The sequence below is a fragment of the Gymnoscopelus microlampas genome (genome assembly GCF_963454915.1).
Source record: "Gymnoscopelus microlampas genome assembly, chromosome: 3".
NCBI classification, from domain to species: domain Eukaryota; kingdom Metazoa; phylum Chordata; class Actinopteri; order Myctophiformes; family Myctophidae; genus Gymnoscopelus; species Gymnoscopelus microlampas.
This window is the reverse complement of record NC_139940.1, coordinates 8,368,046-8,384,796: the sequence shown is the minus strand read 5'-3', so window position 1 is coordinate 8,384,796 and position 16,751 is coordinate 8,368,046. Positions and strand designations below refer to the sequence as shown.

General features: G+C 39.3%; 1 protein-coding gene and 1 long non-coding RNA gene across 2 annotated transcripts; both read right to left on the bottom strand.

Moving 5' to 3' along the window:
- Window positions 1-2,505: 2,505 nt before the first annotated feature.
- Window positions 2,506-3,018, bottom strand: LOC311041990. Its single transcript, XR_014600447.1, has 3 exons — window positions 2,969-3,018; window positions 2,737-2,874; window positions 2,506-2,591 (listed from the first exon to the last, which is right to left on the bottom strand). It is a non-coding gene; the product is annotated as an uncharacterized lncRNA (long non-coding RNA).
- Window positions 3,019-6,063: 3,045 nt separating this feature from the next.
- LOC311041702 (ladderlectin-like) lies at window positions 6,064-14,974 on the bottom strand (the record flags this gene model as incomplete). The annotated part of the gene is made up of 7 exons (XM_084052181.1): window positions 6,064-6,107; window positions 6,810-6,921; window positions 7,067-7,204; window positions 11,938-12,038; window positions 12,622-12,733; window positions 12,817-12,881; window positions 14,965-14,974. 7 exons carry the CDS (start codon window positions 14,972-14,974, stop codon window positions 6,064-6,066), a joined length of 582 nt encoding a protein of 193 aa, XP_083908307.1.
- Window positions 14,975-16,751: the final 1,777 nt, after the last annotated feature.

The following is a 16,751-nucleotide window of genomic DNA, read 5'->3' as shown; positions in this document are numbered from 1 at the left end:
GTGGAAATAAGGAAACTTTGCCAAAGATTCAGGCTGCAGAAGGAACGTTCATTTGATGAACTAAACCTACTTGATACGTTCGGGGACTTTATTGAGTGCAATGGAGAAATCACACCCGATGATCTCAGGCCCTTACTGAACTGCACGAAACTCATCCCATGCAGCACTGCAGTGTGTGAAGAGGCATTGAATGAAATTATCACCTCTGATAAAAACTTACGGATTGAACAGCTATCAGCCTTGATGTTCATCAAGTTAACTGGGCCACCTCAAGACATGTTCAATCCAACAGGTTATGTGACAACTTGGCTCAGATCCCACTCAGCTGTCCACTCAGCTTGGGCCAGTATAATGAGACATGCAACTGAATCTTATCCTGGTTCTGATTCTGATTCTGATTTTGATTCTGATTCTGAGTCTGAATCTCCGAAAATCCGTAGTGGATTTTGGAATTTGACGTGACTGTTCATTAGATTGTTTTGAATCCACTTACGATGATGTGGTTGTTCTTGAAACTTTTTTAAAATCTTTTTTTCTAAATACAGTAGTTCAAGTAAACACAAGTTGATTATCATTCATGCTGTTTTGACTGTTGCTGTTTTGAAATGTGGTTGTGTTTGAGAGTTTGCATCTTGCTTTTTTTCAATAAAGTAGTTCAAGTAAAAACAAGCTGTCTATTTTTATATAAATAAAACTAGACAAATGTCTAATACAAAAACGATGAAGAGTGGATGCGCTCAATACTATGGTTCCATATAGCATCTGGGATCTCTATGCCTATGTCCTGCTCCCATGCTGACTTTACACCCACCCAGGATAGGGGGTTCAGGTTTTGAATCGCATTATATATACTTGAGATGGTGGCTTTCTGTGAAGGATTCCAAATTAAACATTCATCAAACTTTGACTTAGCCGTAAGATGTGGAAATGAGGTGAAGTGCTGTATCGCAAAGCTGCGAATTTGAAAATATCTGAAAAAATGGGTATTAGGAATATTATAATTTTCTGTAAGTGTAGAGCAGGCAACAAAAGTATTATCCACAAAAAGGTCACATAAGAAGTTCAGACCGTTTCTCCTCCAGAGCTGGAATGCAAAGTCAGACTGTGATGCAGGAAAAAGATGGTTGGAAACCAATGGAAAGAGATAACTTATCTGAGTGAGATTAAATTTTTTCCTAAATTGAAACCACATTTTTATGGACTGTTTAACAATGGTATTAAAAATCTGAGACTGTGGAATCCCATAATGTTGATTCACTTCCACGTTCACTCTTAAACGCTGTAATTCCGTTTCCAGCACTGCTATCTTTTGAAGCAGTTTTTGGTAGTCCTCTGTTGAAATAGTCGGGCACATCCTGATGCTAATTAGCTTTGGCTATATGCCACGTACCCAGTCACTGGAGGTCGAAAAATAGTATATTGAAATATGGCAAAAGCTTGTATCTATAGAAGAAATAGAGTCCCATGGGTTTATAAATATACAGGATCCATTCGTATAGTTTCTCAAAGAAAAATAAAACATGTATATCAGCAGAAGAATGTAAGCATAGGGCAGAGTGAGCAGCAAAGACGTCCTCACTGTACGACAGCAAGCAAGCAAACATCTGCGACAGAAAATGATCATTTGCGTTAGCAACGGCTAAAGAAGAAGGATTACACACACATCTAAAGAAATGTGGATTTATTTTAATTTACAAACTGTCTGCATTGATTGACTGGGATTATAGGCCTACATCATGTGACCAGGGGCGCTGCCAGCTGCAGCTGCAACCAGCGGGCTATGTTTAGGTATAAAGTAAGAAACACAAGTCTTATTTAACGCTAGACAACTCTTAATAATAACGTTACCAATTGGCAAACAACTTTGGCATTTGGGCATTTCGGAGCCTCTGGTTTTGTACGGGTCTGGTTCTGGTATAGTAACGGTTCTATATGGGTACGGGTCCGACAGCTATCAGTACTGTCTGGGTCCGGAATTCAGTTTCTCTAAAAATAACATGGGTCCATTCTGTTCCTAGTGTGTACCCCGCTTTAGGTTGTGAGTGTCTTATGAAATGCATCACCCCCACCACAACTACTGCACTACAAAGCCTGAGTGCTGAGTATAACTACATTTATGTTGAAATTATTTAATTTGTTTATTTGGGTCAACGGTCAAATCAGCCATCATGATTTTGGGGAGAAACATTTACCATATGAATACCTGTACACTTGGTGACAGGTGTTGAACATATGGATAACACTTGCTATTCATCCCATGACATAATGCATTAATAACATACTTATAATCCGCTTATAACAATATATAATTGTGGCTATAAGCACTCATAAATACTCAATAAATAATAATCATAATACATGGCATTTGCTTAATTTTTTGTTCTTATTTTACTACTATTATTATTATTATTATTATTATTACACTTATTATACTTTTGTGTTGTTAAAACAAACATTTTGTTAAAATGTTGTGACTTACCAGGATGGTTCATAACCATGCAGTTCTGATGTCCTCCACTGTTGTTAGCTTCTCCCTTCCTCCAGTCTGTGAAGGTCATTGGGCGACCGTCACTCCACATCCAAGCACCATTCTAGATGACAATACAACATCATAACATCACCCAGCGCACGTGTCCCCTTCGGTACTAAAATGCCCTCTGCGTCCCTGATCATTTGTCAGTTTAATATAAGGTAAGGTTTTATCAGACACAGTTTATAAGGGTTAATGTTCCTTACCGTGCCTGTTTCATCATAGCCACCGATCCACGCTTGAGTCATTGCACCAGTTTTGGAACGTATCAGGTCTTGAATGAACGTGTGTTCTCTTTTGTAGTGAATGGATGCTAGGTTTCCACCCTGAGACAAACAGGCTTTCTACAGAACAATATAATATTAGTTAAATAACATAATAACAAAGATGCATATAGAAATAAAGTACAAGATCCAATCATGTGTTTGTATATTTTACCTCTGCATCAGCCCAAGCCACCTTAGCCTCTTCAAATATATAAGAGTGTTGATTCCATTCAATCCAGTCATTTGGACACACACACCTCTTGACAACTGCATACTCTCCTGAAAATACAACAGACACTTGAAGTCAACCGTTTGAAAGCAACAGCAACAGCAACAGCAACAGCAACAACAACAACAACAACAACAAGGGACTGTGAAAAAGGAGACCACACAGATGATACAGTTTCACGCAAATAGCTGAAAAATCCTGGGTTTAAGTGTTTTTCAAACTGCTCAAAATTGCGGACAATCTAAGGGCGGAGCTTACTGGTCAAAGCGATAGATGTGTTCCTCATGAGTCAAGGCACAAGTGTAAGCAAGTTTCACGACTTTCGGCCAAACGAGGCATGACTTTTGCCTGTTTAAAGTTTGCATTTTCAAAAAATTGCTATAGCGCCCCCCTTTGGCCAATTGGAGTGAGATTGGTTTCAGTGATATTTGGAATGACTCTCTACATTACTGCAACGTTTCGTGTCATGTTGGGGCGGAAAAGCTGGAGTAGCTAAAAAAATGTCTGAACTGTATCCTGATATAGTGACCTGGCATTGCTTAAATCACAAACTGGAACATGCTGTGGATGACACTGTGTCTGATGTCAGTGGTGTGAACAATTTTGACAACTTCATGGACATATTTTACACTGTGTACAACAGTACACATTATGCTGACAGATTTAAACGACAGGGAAAATTTGACAAGTTGCTGAGCAAGAGATATGAAGGCAGTTCCTTTCGCACAGTGTCTGCAGTTTGGGATGATTTTGAGTCACTATGTGCTTACTTCAGCTTTGCAAAGACAGATGAGAAACGACCGGTGTACGATAGGAAATGCTTTGCCGGTCTGTTAAAGCAGCTGACTTCAAGGCAGTTTGTGTTAGATTTAGCACTCATGTATGACACTCTAAACGAGTTAGCCATGCTATCAAAACGTTTACAAGAAGTCAAGTCAGTAACCTGTGCAGACAAACTGATCAAGAGTAGCTTTCAGGTCATAGCTGGAATGGGAGAACAACCAGGACCATTTTCAGCAGTACGTGCTGCTGAAACTGCAGTATCAGAAGGCAGGTTTGGCACAATTGTGCTGATAGACAACCCATAAATAGTCTCCCTCAATCGTCAACAGTTTCTCATCGGTCTCAGCAATATTCTTAGCCACAGAATGTTTACAGAGTCATCAGCCACCTCACAGACTGAGTCAGACTCACAATGTGTCGATTTGATTTCACAATTGAAAGTTCTAGACCCTGAAAATTGGCCAGGATATTACGAGAATATGGATGTGGATGATGTTGTATTTGGAGGGGTGGAAATAAGGAAACTTTGCCAAAGATTCAGGCTGCAGAAGGAACGTTCATTTGATGAACTAAACCTACTTGATACGTTCGGGGACTTTATTGAGTGCAATGGAGAAATCACACCCGATGATCTCAGGCCCTTACTGAACTGCACGAAACTCATCCCATGCAGCACTGCAGTGTGTGAAGAGGCATTGAATGAAATTATCACCTCTGATAAAAACTTACGGATTGAACAGCTATCAGCCTTGATGTTCATCAAGTTAACTGGGCCACCTCAAGACATGTTCAATCCAACAGGTTATGTGACAACTTGGCTCAGATCCCACTCAGCTGTCCACTCAGCTTGGGCCAGTATAATGAGACCTGCAACTGAATCTTATCCTGGTTCTGATTCTGATTCTGATTCTGATTCTGATTTTGATTCTGATTCTGAGTCTGAATCTCCGAAAATCCGTAGTGGATTTTGGAATTTGACGTGACTGTTCATTAGATTGTTTTGAATCCACTTACGATGATGTGGTTGTTCTTGAAACTTTTTTAAAATCTTTTTTTCTAAATACAGTAGTTCAAGTAAACACAAGTTGATTATCATTCATGCTGTTTTGACTGTTGCTGTTTTGAAATGTGGTTGTGTTTGAGAGTTTGCATCTTGCTTTTTTTCAATAAAGTAGTTCAAGTAAAAACAAGCTGTCTATTTTTATATAAATAAAACTAGACAAATGTCTAATACAAAAACGATGAAGAGTGGATGCGCTCAATACTATGGTTCCATATAGCATCTGGGATCTCTATGCCTATGTCCTGCTCCCATGCTGACTTTACACCCACCCAGGATAGGGGGTTCAGGTTTTGAATCGCATTATATATACTTGAGATGGTGGCTTTCTGTGAAGGATTCAAAATTAAACATTCATCAAACTTTGACTTAGCCGTAAGATGTGGAAATGAGGTGAAGTGCTGTATCGCAAAGCTGCGAATTTGAAGATATCTGAAAAAATGGGTATTAGGAATATTATAATTTTCTGTAAGTGTAGAGCAGGCAACAAAAGTATTATCCACAAAAAGGTCACATAAGAAGTTCAGACCGTTTCTCCTCCAGAGCTGGAATGCAAAGTCAGACTGTGATGCAGGAAAAAGATGGTTGGAAACCAATGGAAAGAGATAACTTATCTGAGTGAGATTAAAATTTTTCCTAAATTGAAACCACATTTTTATGGACTGTTTAACAATGGTATTAAAAATCTGAGACTGTGGAATCCCATAATGTTGATTCACTTCCACGTTCACTCTTAAACGCTGTAATTCCGTTTCCAGCACTGCTATCTTTTGAAGCAGTTTTTGGTAGTCCTCTGTTGAAATAGTCGGGCACATCCTGATGCTAATTAGCTTTGGCTATATGCCACGTACCCAGTCACTGGAGGTCGAAAAATAGTATATTGAAATATGGCAAAAGCTTGTATCTATAGAAGAAATAGAGTCCCATGGGTTTATAAATATACAGGATCCATTCGTATAGTTTCTCAAAGAAAAATAAAACATGTATATCAGCAGAAGAATGTAAGCATAGGGCAGAGTGAGCAGCAAAGACGTCCTCACTGTACGACAGCAAGCAAGCAAACATCTGCGACAGAAAATGATCATTTGCGTTAGCAACGGCTAAAGAAGAAGGATTACACACACATCTAAAGAAATGTGGATTTATTTTAATTTACAAACTGTCTGCATTGATTGACTGGGATTATAGGCCTACATCATGTGACCAGGGGCGCTGCCAGCTGCAGCTGCAACCAGCGGGCTATGTTTAGGTATAAAGTAAGAAACACAAGTCTTATTTAACGCTAGACAACTCTTAATAATAACGTTACCAATTGGCAAACAACTTTGGCATTTGGGCATTTCGGAGCCTCTGGTTTTGTACGGGTCTGGTTCTGGTATAGTAACGGTTCTATATGGGTACGGGTCCGACAGCTATCAGTACTGTCTGGGTCCGGAACTCAGTTTCTCTAAAAAATAACATGGGTCCATTCTGTTCCTAGTGTGTACCCCGCTTTAGGTTGTGAGTGTCTTATGAAATGCATCACCCCCACCACAACTACTGCACTACAAAGCCTGAGTGCTGAGTATAACTACATTTATGTTGAAATTATTTAATTTGTTTATTTGGGTCAACGGTCAAATCAGCCATCATGATTTTGGGGAGAAACATTTACCATATGAATACCTGTACACTTGGTGACAGGTGTTGAACATATGGATAACACTTGCTATTCATCCCATGACATAATGCATTAATAACATACTTATAATCCGCTTATAACAATATATAATTGTGGCTATAAGCACTCATAAATACTCAATAAATAATAATCATAATACATGGCATTTGCTTAATTTTTTGTTCTTATTTTACTACTATTATTATTATTATTATTATTATTACACTTATTATACTTTTGTGTTGTTAAAACAAACATTTTGTTAAAATGTTGTGACTTACCAGGATGGTTCATAACCATGCAGTTCTGATGTCCTCCACTGTTGTTAGCTTCTCCCTTCCTCCAGTCTGTGAAGGTCATTGGGCGACCGTCACTCCACATCCAAGCACCATTCTAGATGACAATACAACATCATAACATCACCCAGCGCACGTGTCCCCTTCGGTACTAAAATGCCCTCTGCGTCCCTGATCATTTGTCAGTTTAATATAAGGTAAGGTTTTATCAGACACAGTTTATAAGGGTTAATGTTCCTTACCGTGCCTGTTTCATCATAGCCACCGATCCACGCTTGAGTCATTGCACCAGTTTTGGAACGTATCAGGTCTTGAATGAACGTGTGTTCTCTTTTGTAGTGAATGGATGCTAGGTTTCCACCCTGAGACAAACAGGCTTTCTACAGAACAATATAATATTAGTTAAATAACATAATAACAAAGATGCATATAGAAATAAAGTACAAGATCCAATCATGTGTTTGTATATTTTACCTCTGCATCAGCCCAAGCCACCTTAGCCTCTTCAAATATATAAGAGTGTTGATTCCATTCAATCCAGTCATTTGGACACACACACCTCTTGACAACTGCATACTCTCCTGAAAATACAACAGACACTTGAAGTCAACCGTTTGAAAGCAACAGCAACAGCAACAGCAACAACAACAACAACAACAAGGGACTGTGAAAAAGGAGACCACACAGATGATACAGTTTCACGCAAATAGCTGAAAAATCCTGGGTTTAAGTGTTTTTCAAACTGCTCAAAATTGCGGACAATCTAAGGGCGGAGCTTACTGGTCAAAGCGATACATGTGTTCCTCATGAGTCGAGGCACAAGTGTAACCAAGTTTCACGACTTTCGGCCAAACGAGGCATGACTTAAGCCTGTTTAAAGTTTGCATTTTCAAATAATTGCTATAGCGCCCCCCTTTGGCCAATTGGAGTAAGATTGGTTTCAGTGATATTTGGAATGACCCTGTACATTTCTGCAACGTTTCAAAGAAATGTGAGTCTGCATGTATGTTTTAGGTGCAGATGAATAATTTTCATAAAACTGTAATAGTTAAAATCTATCTCCTCCTGGGATTTTTGAGCAATCTGCACGAAACGTTTAACACTTCAACTTTGGACCTCTGCCTACAAAAATTTCCAACGGATTTTCCATAAGTGAAAAAATGCAGAAGTTAGGAGCCAATGACTGTTTTTCAATATAATTCAAAATGGTGGGAGATCTAAAGGTCAGAGGTCAAAAGTCAGAGGGTGAAAGTTGTTCAGCATGAGGAGACGCATATGTGTATCCAAGTTTCATGGCTGTAGGTCAAACAGGGCATGAGTTGTACCTGTTCAAAGTTGCCATTTTCAATTGAGTGCTATAGCGCCACCTTTGGACAAAAGATTGTGAGAATTATTTCTTGATAGTTTTTCATGACCATCTACCATATGGCCGAGTTTCGTAAAAAGCGACTGCTAGGTTCAGCCTGAACTGCGAAAAGTGGCAGAAGAAGAAGTGACAGAATACTGCCAATAACAAAACAGGTCCAGAGCTGAGCTCTGGCCCCGTAACAAACGGATGGATGGGCAGATTTATTAATTACGGGGCCAGAAAAGTAAAAAGGCAAAAGTCATGCCTCGTTTGGCCGAAAGTCGTGAAACTTGCTTACACTTGTGCCTTGACTCATGAGGAACACATCTATCGCTTTGACCAGTAAGCTCCGCCCTTAGATTGTCCGCAATTTTGAGCAGTTTGAAAAACACTTAAACCCAGGATTTTTCAGCTATTTGCGTGAAACTGTATTATCTGTTTGATCTCCTTTTTCACAGTTACTTGTCTGTTGGGCCAATGGCGTCTCCCTTAAATGAATGCCTCACAATCTCAAGGTTGCCAGTTCAAGCCTCACTTGATGCAGACTTAATTTAAGTTGAATTGCAAACAACATGACTGTATCAATGAATACATGTGCAAATGGTAAAGATAACCTGAAATGCTTATTTGAGAGTACGTTTTTTCAACGTATGACATACTTCATTCTGAAAATAGCTGATCTACAATCTCACAACTTTTCATGGTTTGTGAGCTTGTAGATCGGCTACTTTCACTAGTTTTGGTTCTGAGGAGATGTACAATTTCTTCATTGGTAAATGGTTTGTGAACGAGTGATCTTAGTGTTAGTGAAACAGGGGCTTGGTTCATGAAAGAAGGCAAGAGTTTATCATCTTCAACAGACAATATCAGCCTGGACAAAGCTATAGCACTATAGGTAGTGTTGCAGCCTATTAGTCTGAAGGTTGAGAGTTCGAATCCTGTTAATGGCAGTAGGTTGAGATGTCCAATCAAACCATTATGTTTCCATCTCTCTCTCTCATCAATCTATTGTTTCCATGTCACTCTCTCTCTCTTCAATCTATTCCGTTTCCATGTCTCTCTCTCTCTCTATTCACTGGCCCCGTATTATCGCTGCTTGCAGCTATATTTTTATATTAGAATTTAAAAAGAGAAAAAGATAACTTAATTTTAAACAAACTGGTATAGCTACACAACTCAGTAATACCCTTGCAGGCACGCACGCGCACACACACACACACACACACACACACACACACACACACACACACACACACACACACACACACACACACACACACACACACACCTGCAGTAGGAGCAGCAGCAGTTGTCCAGGCCATCACAGCGCAGAGAAGTAGAGGCACACTCAGCATCCTCATGGTCATGATGATGATGATGATGGAGATGAAGATGATTTCCTTCTAGAAAGAAACAGACATGTTAGAGATACCTCTGAAAGTCAGAGAAGTAACAACAAGGACAGAGGAGACGAGGAGTCTCTCAGGAGTCATGCCAAACCTTCAGTGGAATGATGTTGTGGTTCTTCCTGTGTTGAAGTGTTGAATATCAGAAACAGCAGCTCTTATACTGTATGTGGGTGTGGAAATGTACACACTTTCACATTACACTTTACGTGTACTTTATGTGTAGGCAAAAAAATATATGTGTAGGCAAAAAACATACAAACATAATCAGTCCTTTTTAATTGTATCACTGGCAAAAAAAATCATACTGCCATGCTGTATCTCTGGGAAATACATTGATGTTTGCAGTTCTTGTCTTTATCCACTTGATGTCAGCAGATACACACAGAATTACACTGCAGCCTGCAATTATTTTATTCATTAACTTGAGTTAGCAGATACAGAATGAGTTACTCTGCTGTTTTTTTTGTTCAGCAACAGTGGTCCTGTTAAACACACTCATGGGGGCAATGGGCTTTACGAAGAGTATCATAAAGATTTGTTTGTAGGCTACAAGTAAAGTACAATTTTGAGGTATGTTTTACTCAACTGGAGTATTCAGTACTTTTACTTACTCCACTACATCTCGGAGGCAAATGTTGTACTTTTAATCCACTACAATTATTTGAAAAGTCAAGTCACTAGTTACTTTGTAGATTTAGATTATTATTACAAAACATACATTAACCACTTCAGCCCTATGTAATACATTGGCTATTTGAAAATAGCCGATGTACAAGCTCACACCACTTCGCAAAGCGACTCGTTATGAGCTTGTAGATCTGCTATTTTCAAAAGATTTGTATACATTTTATACATCTGAAAACTTGTGAAATGGAACATTCAGCATAGTGAGTACTTTTGCTTTTAGTACTGTAAGTATATTTTGATGCCAATACTTTTATACTTTTACTCAAGTAAATTCAGAATACCGGACTAAATGGTATACTGTATATTGTTGTAGGTGGACATGACAGTGGAGCAGCATAAAAGCAGAGGTTCTCTCTGAATGACTCACACTGAATTATTTAAATGTTTTTTTTATTATTTTTTTGATGCAAGTAAAGACATTGAAGCAAGTTATGTGCTGCTTAAATCAAACCATCCATTCCATTCATGTTCCTCTCATTATCATCACAACACCTGAGAGTCACTGTCCATCTGCTGTTAATGTCACTTGTCTCTTCATTCCTTCAGTAGCGTTACAATTTGTAAAGCCAAAGTGCAGTAACTATATTTTTGGACACATTGACAGATTGACATATTTATTTTTCTCAAAGGTCAAATCAGTCTTCATACTTTTGGGGGATAAACAATTACCTGATGAACGGATATACAATTAGTGCAATATCACTTTATATACAGATAACCCATTTGACTGACCAATTGAAGACTTTTTATTAGTTAGATTATTTTGTGTAGTTACTGCACTTTGGCTTTGCAGGGCATAGATATTAGGAGTCACACACACACACACACACACACACACACACACACACACACACACACACACACACAAAGATTTTGTGTGGTTACAGTGTGTGTGTGTGCGTGCCTGCGTGCGTTCATAATCTCCACGTTATTCAGCGCTCTCAGCTGTTTTTTTGCAGACGAAGGCATACTTGTTATGGCATAACTCATCATCCCACAGGACACCTGTTGTATAAAGAGAAAGAAGATGTTGAGCATAAAGACGACATTAAGTCTCATACTATGTTATTACTTAAAGGAGCTGTTAGTGATTATTATACTTTTTTGTTGTTAAAACAAACATTTTGGTAAAAGGTTGTGATTTACCATGGTTCAGATCCATGCAGTTCTGTAGTCTTCCTCCACTATTGTTGGGTTCTCCCTTCCCCCAGTCTGTGAAGGTCATTGGGGTACCGTCACTCCACAGCCAAGCACCATTCTAGATGACAATACAACATCATAATTGTCAATACATTATAATATGTTACCATTTAACAACTCACTGTATGTTGACATACAGGTACAGTGTGTAGTGTATCATGTGTCAGTGTAATATAAGGTAATGTTTTATCAGTCACAGTTTATAAGGGTTAATGTTCCTTACCTCGCCTGTTACATCATAGCCACCGATCCACGCTTTAGTATTTGCACCAGTTTTGGAACGTATCAGGTCTTGAATGAATGTGTGTTCTTTTTTGCTGTGAATGGATGCTAGGTTTCCACCCTGAGACAGACAGGTTTTCTACAGAACAATATAAACAGAAGAATTTGAATATTATTCAAATAACATAATACATAGATGCATATAGAAATACAATACAAGATGCAAGCATGTGTTTGTTTATTCTACCTCTGCATCAGCCCAAGCCACCTTAGCCTCTTCAAATATGTAACAGTGTCCATTCCATTCATTTGGACATTTTGCACACCTCTTGACAACTGCATGCTCTCCTGAAAATACAACATAGACATTGAAGACATTGAACACAAAAACTAACAAAATCAGGAAATCCTAAAACAAACATAATCTGCAGGGTGGTAGCCGGTTTCAACAGTTACTGTAAACAGAAACGCATCTGTTATCAATGTGGCTTTTTTTCCAATGTTTTTTTGTTGTTGTTGTACCATTCCATGATTCCATGAAAAGTCATTGTGCAAGCTCAGATTGATTGGTCATCTTACTAAGGAGAAAAAAGGATGAGGATGGACAGACCGAAGGATAGACAGACGGATGGATGGGCAGCTTTGTTTCATTTTCATTTTATTTTCTAATTTTCTTGATTTAAAACAAACTGGTTTAGCTATATAACTCAGTAATACCGTCACAGGCACAGGCACACACACGCACGCACGCACGCACGCACACACACACACACACACACACACACACACACACACACACACACACACACACACACACACACACACACACACACACACACACACACACACACACACACACACACACACACACACACACACACACACACACACACACACACACACACACACACACACACACACACACACGCACCTGCAGTAGGAGCAGCAGTAGTCCAGGCCATCACAGAGCAGAGAAGTAGAGGCACACTCAGCATCCTCATGGTCATGATGATGATGGTGATGAAGATGAAGATGATTTCCTTCTAGAAGGAAACAGACGTGTTAGAGATACCTCTGAAAGTCAGAGAAGTAACAACAAGGACAGAGACGAGGAGTCATGTCAAACCTTCAGTAGAATGATGTGTTGTGGTTCGTCCTGTGTTGAAGTGTTGGATATCAGAAACAGCAGCTCTTATATACACTTAATATGGGTGTGGAAATGAACACACTTTCACAATGCAGATTACAGAGACAATGCCGATGACCAGGAAATGTCAATGTTCTTCCTTGTGTTTCTAAACATTTAAACGTATATGCGAAACCTGTATATCCGAAACCTTTTATTACCATAGAGGTGTTTTGTTTTCCCATGACATCCCCACGGAGCGTCTTGATTACTTGACTATCAAGATAAGATATGTAGTCATAGTTACTTGCAACACACCACACACTATGCAGAGTTAACAGTTTAACATTATTCAGATAGATAGCATCTAGCCTTGATACAAGACTGTCATATATTATCCATGCTTAATGTTGGATAAGGAAGGCATATCACCTCCTAAACTTGCCTTCCGCAAGTATGGGCCAGCCAGAGAGAGCCAGAGAGAGAGAGAGAGAGAGAGGGAGGGAGGGAGGGAGGGAGGGAGGGAGGGCCTGCTGGTGGCGCTGGTGGCGCCAATGTGAAAAGGGGGGCATTTCATCCTCAGCCTAGTGGGAATGTGCGTACAAAATTTCACGGAAATCGCACACTGCGTTCATGATTTGAGGAATTTTGTTCAAAACGGACCTATCCTGCAAGCTTTGTAAGCCAATGTTAGGCAAGTAGGATGGAATATGAAATATCGGACACATCCCTCTTGATCACATGACTATAGAGATACTGTGACCGATTTGCGTGTTTTTTGGACAGAACCTGAAGGAGTAAGAGGAAAACATTTGTTTTACAAAAGTCAGCCTCCTGGTGGCTCTCTAAAAAGGCAGATGTAAAAAAAAACATGAAACATGAGTTACTCCTCGCCCAGTTTGTGTACAATAAATTATAAAGGCAGAAACATGAATCAATGCAAATGATAATCAGTTTTATTCACAATATAGATAGGCCTCCAAAAGGCAATACCAGGTCAGAGTATTTAACAATGACGCAGTAACAGGTTAAAATGTATCACTGTAGTTCAGCAAGATCCATGTACTTCTACAGGGCTCAGTGCCGAGGCTTACCAAGGGACAGGGGGGGGACTGGCTAACCAGCCCAGGGCAGTGGCACCCCAAGCCACAGCACACAAAAATGAAAAGGGTAAAATAATCTAAATAGAACACATAAAGGAATGGGGATACCACCACCTCTGGAGCGGGCGTCGCCTGGTCCGGACTTGGGGCCTCAGCACCAGATCCCTAGGCAAAGAGAGAACAATAGTGAGGACCAGGGACGTGCACAGATAGACTCTAGGTGGTGCTAGAGAACCTGCCCTTTGCCCTCTTGACCAGAAGTGCCCTTTTGAAAAAAAGGGGGGAAAAAGTATTTTTTTCCCAGTTAACAGCAGGGGTCTTCAACAGGGGGTCCGGGACCCCTAGGGGGTCCTCAGAGTTACTACAGGGGGTCCGCCAAAAGAGAGAGAGAGAGAGAGAGAGAGAGAGAGAGACCACAATGAAAAACGGTGCATAGGAAAAAAAAACAAAAACATGTCATGTCATCTGTTCAGAAGGACTTGCTTGCTACTAAGCCAAAGGTCAAAGGAGGGCAGAACTGAAAAGCAGATTATCAAAGTGTCCAATAATTAAAATATCAACTATAATAAACACAATCACAATCCACGGTAACCCTCCATCTACCTCTGATCAAAGTCAGGCACCTTTGCATCAAACTATTGTGACACTGCAGTCCTGTCATGCCCTTCGTTGTCTGTTTTGACTCTCACGTTTCTTTTCCCATTGTTCTACTTACGACTTTCTCATCGACATAGAATACCTTGACAAACAACAAACTAGTTTAGCTGGAAGAAGTCACTGCCATCGACACCAGGAGCTTCCAGACAGTTCAAGAGTTCAAACTTGTACTTTATTGTTACATCTTGTGTACAGGTACTTAAAGAGGTAAACGTGTTATTGTTAGACTTCCTTCAGACAATCCAGCAGCATAGATAATAACAACAACAATAATGATAAAACCCTAAAAAGATTTCAACAAAGTGGCGCTGCAGTGGAGCTTATACGGATACGTATATAAAAGCTGCATTGTATGAGAGGAGCACAAGACAAAGCAGCGGTACGGTACGTGGCGCCATCTTGGATCGTAAACTGGTGTGTGGGAGCCAACATATGGACACTGTTCAAGAGGCCGTCCCACACCTACAGTACACTACCTACGTACTATAGACCAGTGGTTTTCAACCTTTTTCATGCCAGGCCCAGGGACCCCTAAATTGATATACATTTGGCCGCGGACCGCCATCTGAAAATGTTTTGTGCCAGGGACCCCCAGAAGCAAAGATTTGAGTTAATGTTCTCTTTGAAAAGAGAGACTAATGAGGAGTGAGTGAGGGCAGGTGTGATTATGGATTGAGAGGGAATGACAGCAGGTGAGGTGGGTAGATCCGATCCATGGGAATAGGCCAGGTGGACTGTTGCTGTTGCTCACTTTCTACAAGAACATGATTATGTTTAAAAAAGGCTTTTGATACTTTGAATCACTCTATTTTGATGTCTAAGCTATATACATATGGTGTGAGAGGAATGGTGCTTGACTGGATGAGAAGTTATTTAGATAAAAGACAACAGTATGTGCAGTATGCTGGTAAAACATCTGAGTATATGAATATTGAATGTGGGGTTCCACAAGGTTCCGTCTTAGGACCAAAACCTTTTAATTTGTACATTAATGACATTTGTGACGTGTCAAAAATTGTTACAATTTCTTTTGTTCGCAGATGACACAAATTTCCATTGCTCTGGCTGGATATAATTTAAAAGAATTAGCTGAAAGCATTGTATATGAAATGACAAAACTGAAAAAATGGTTTGATGAAAACAAGTTATCGTTAAATCTGGAAAAAACGAAGTTTATGATTTTTGGTAATCGGGAAAAGGATGACGAGGTGTTATTATCAATAGATGGAGTGGCAATTGAAAGAGTATCAGAATTTAGATTTTTGGGAGTAATAATGGATGACGAATTAACATGGAAACCCCATATAGCACATGCTTAAAAAAGATTTCTAAGAGCATTTTTGTTTTAAATAAAGTAAGACATGTGTTAGATTACGTGTCAATGCGAACACTACTGTATATTGTTCACTTATTTCACCATACCTCAGTTATTGTTCTGAAGTATGGGAATACGTATGTGACAACCATAAAACCATTATACATACTACAGAAGAGAGCGGTAAGAATCATGCATAATGTCAATTATAGAGAACACACAAACAGACTATTTATACATTCGAGAGTTTTGAAACTTGAAGAGTTAGTGAAGCTACAGACATTATTAATCATGTTTAGGGCAAAAAGCAAAACGCTGCCAGCTAATGTACAAAAGCTGTTTGTATGTAGTTCAGAAAGTGGGGACAGTAGGAGGAAATATGATTTTAAGTATCAGTTTGCGCGAACCACTCAAAGGCAAATGTGTCCTTCAGTTGTAGGAATCAGAATGTGGAATTCGCTCCACACTGACTTAAAATGTTGTACAAATATTTATCAATTTAAAAAATTGTATAAAAAAAATGTATTCGACAATAGGAAAGGATTTGACTTTGGAGTTATCTTTTGTTATTGTTGTTTGTTTACTATATATGTTTGTTCATTTGTTGCTTGTTTTGTTGCTTGTTTTTGCTTTTTTTTTTTTTTTGGTTATGTTTAACCGTGCATGTTAGTGCACAGGTACTGGTGGTATGCGCCGATCATCAAGGATATATATATTTTTTTTTAATGGGATAGGGGGCAGGTATTAATAAGAATTTATTCTTCTTCCTGCTCCTTTTCGCTTATGGGTGTATGTGACTTAATGAACTATTGAAATTATGAATTGTGTGAACTGTAATACACTATCATATGCGAAACAAA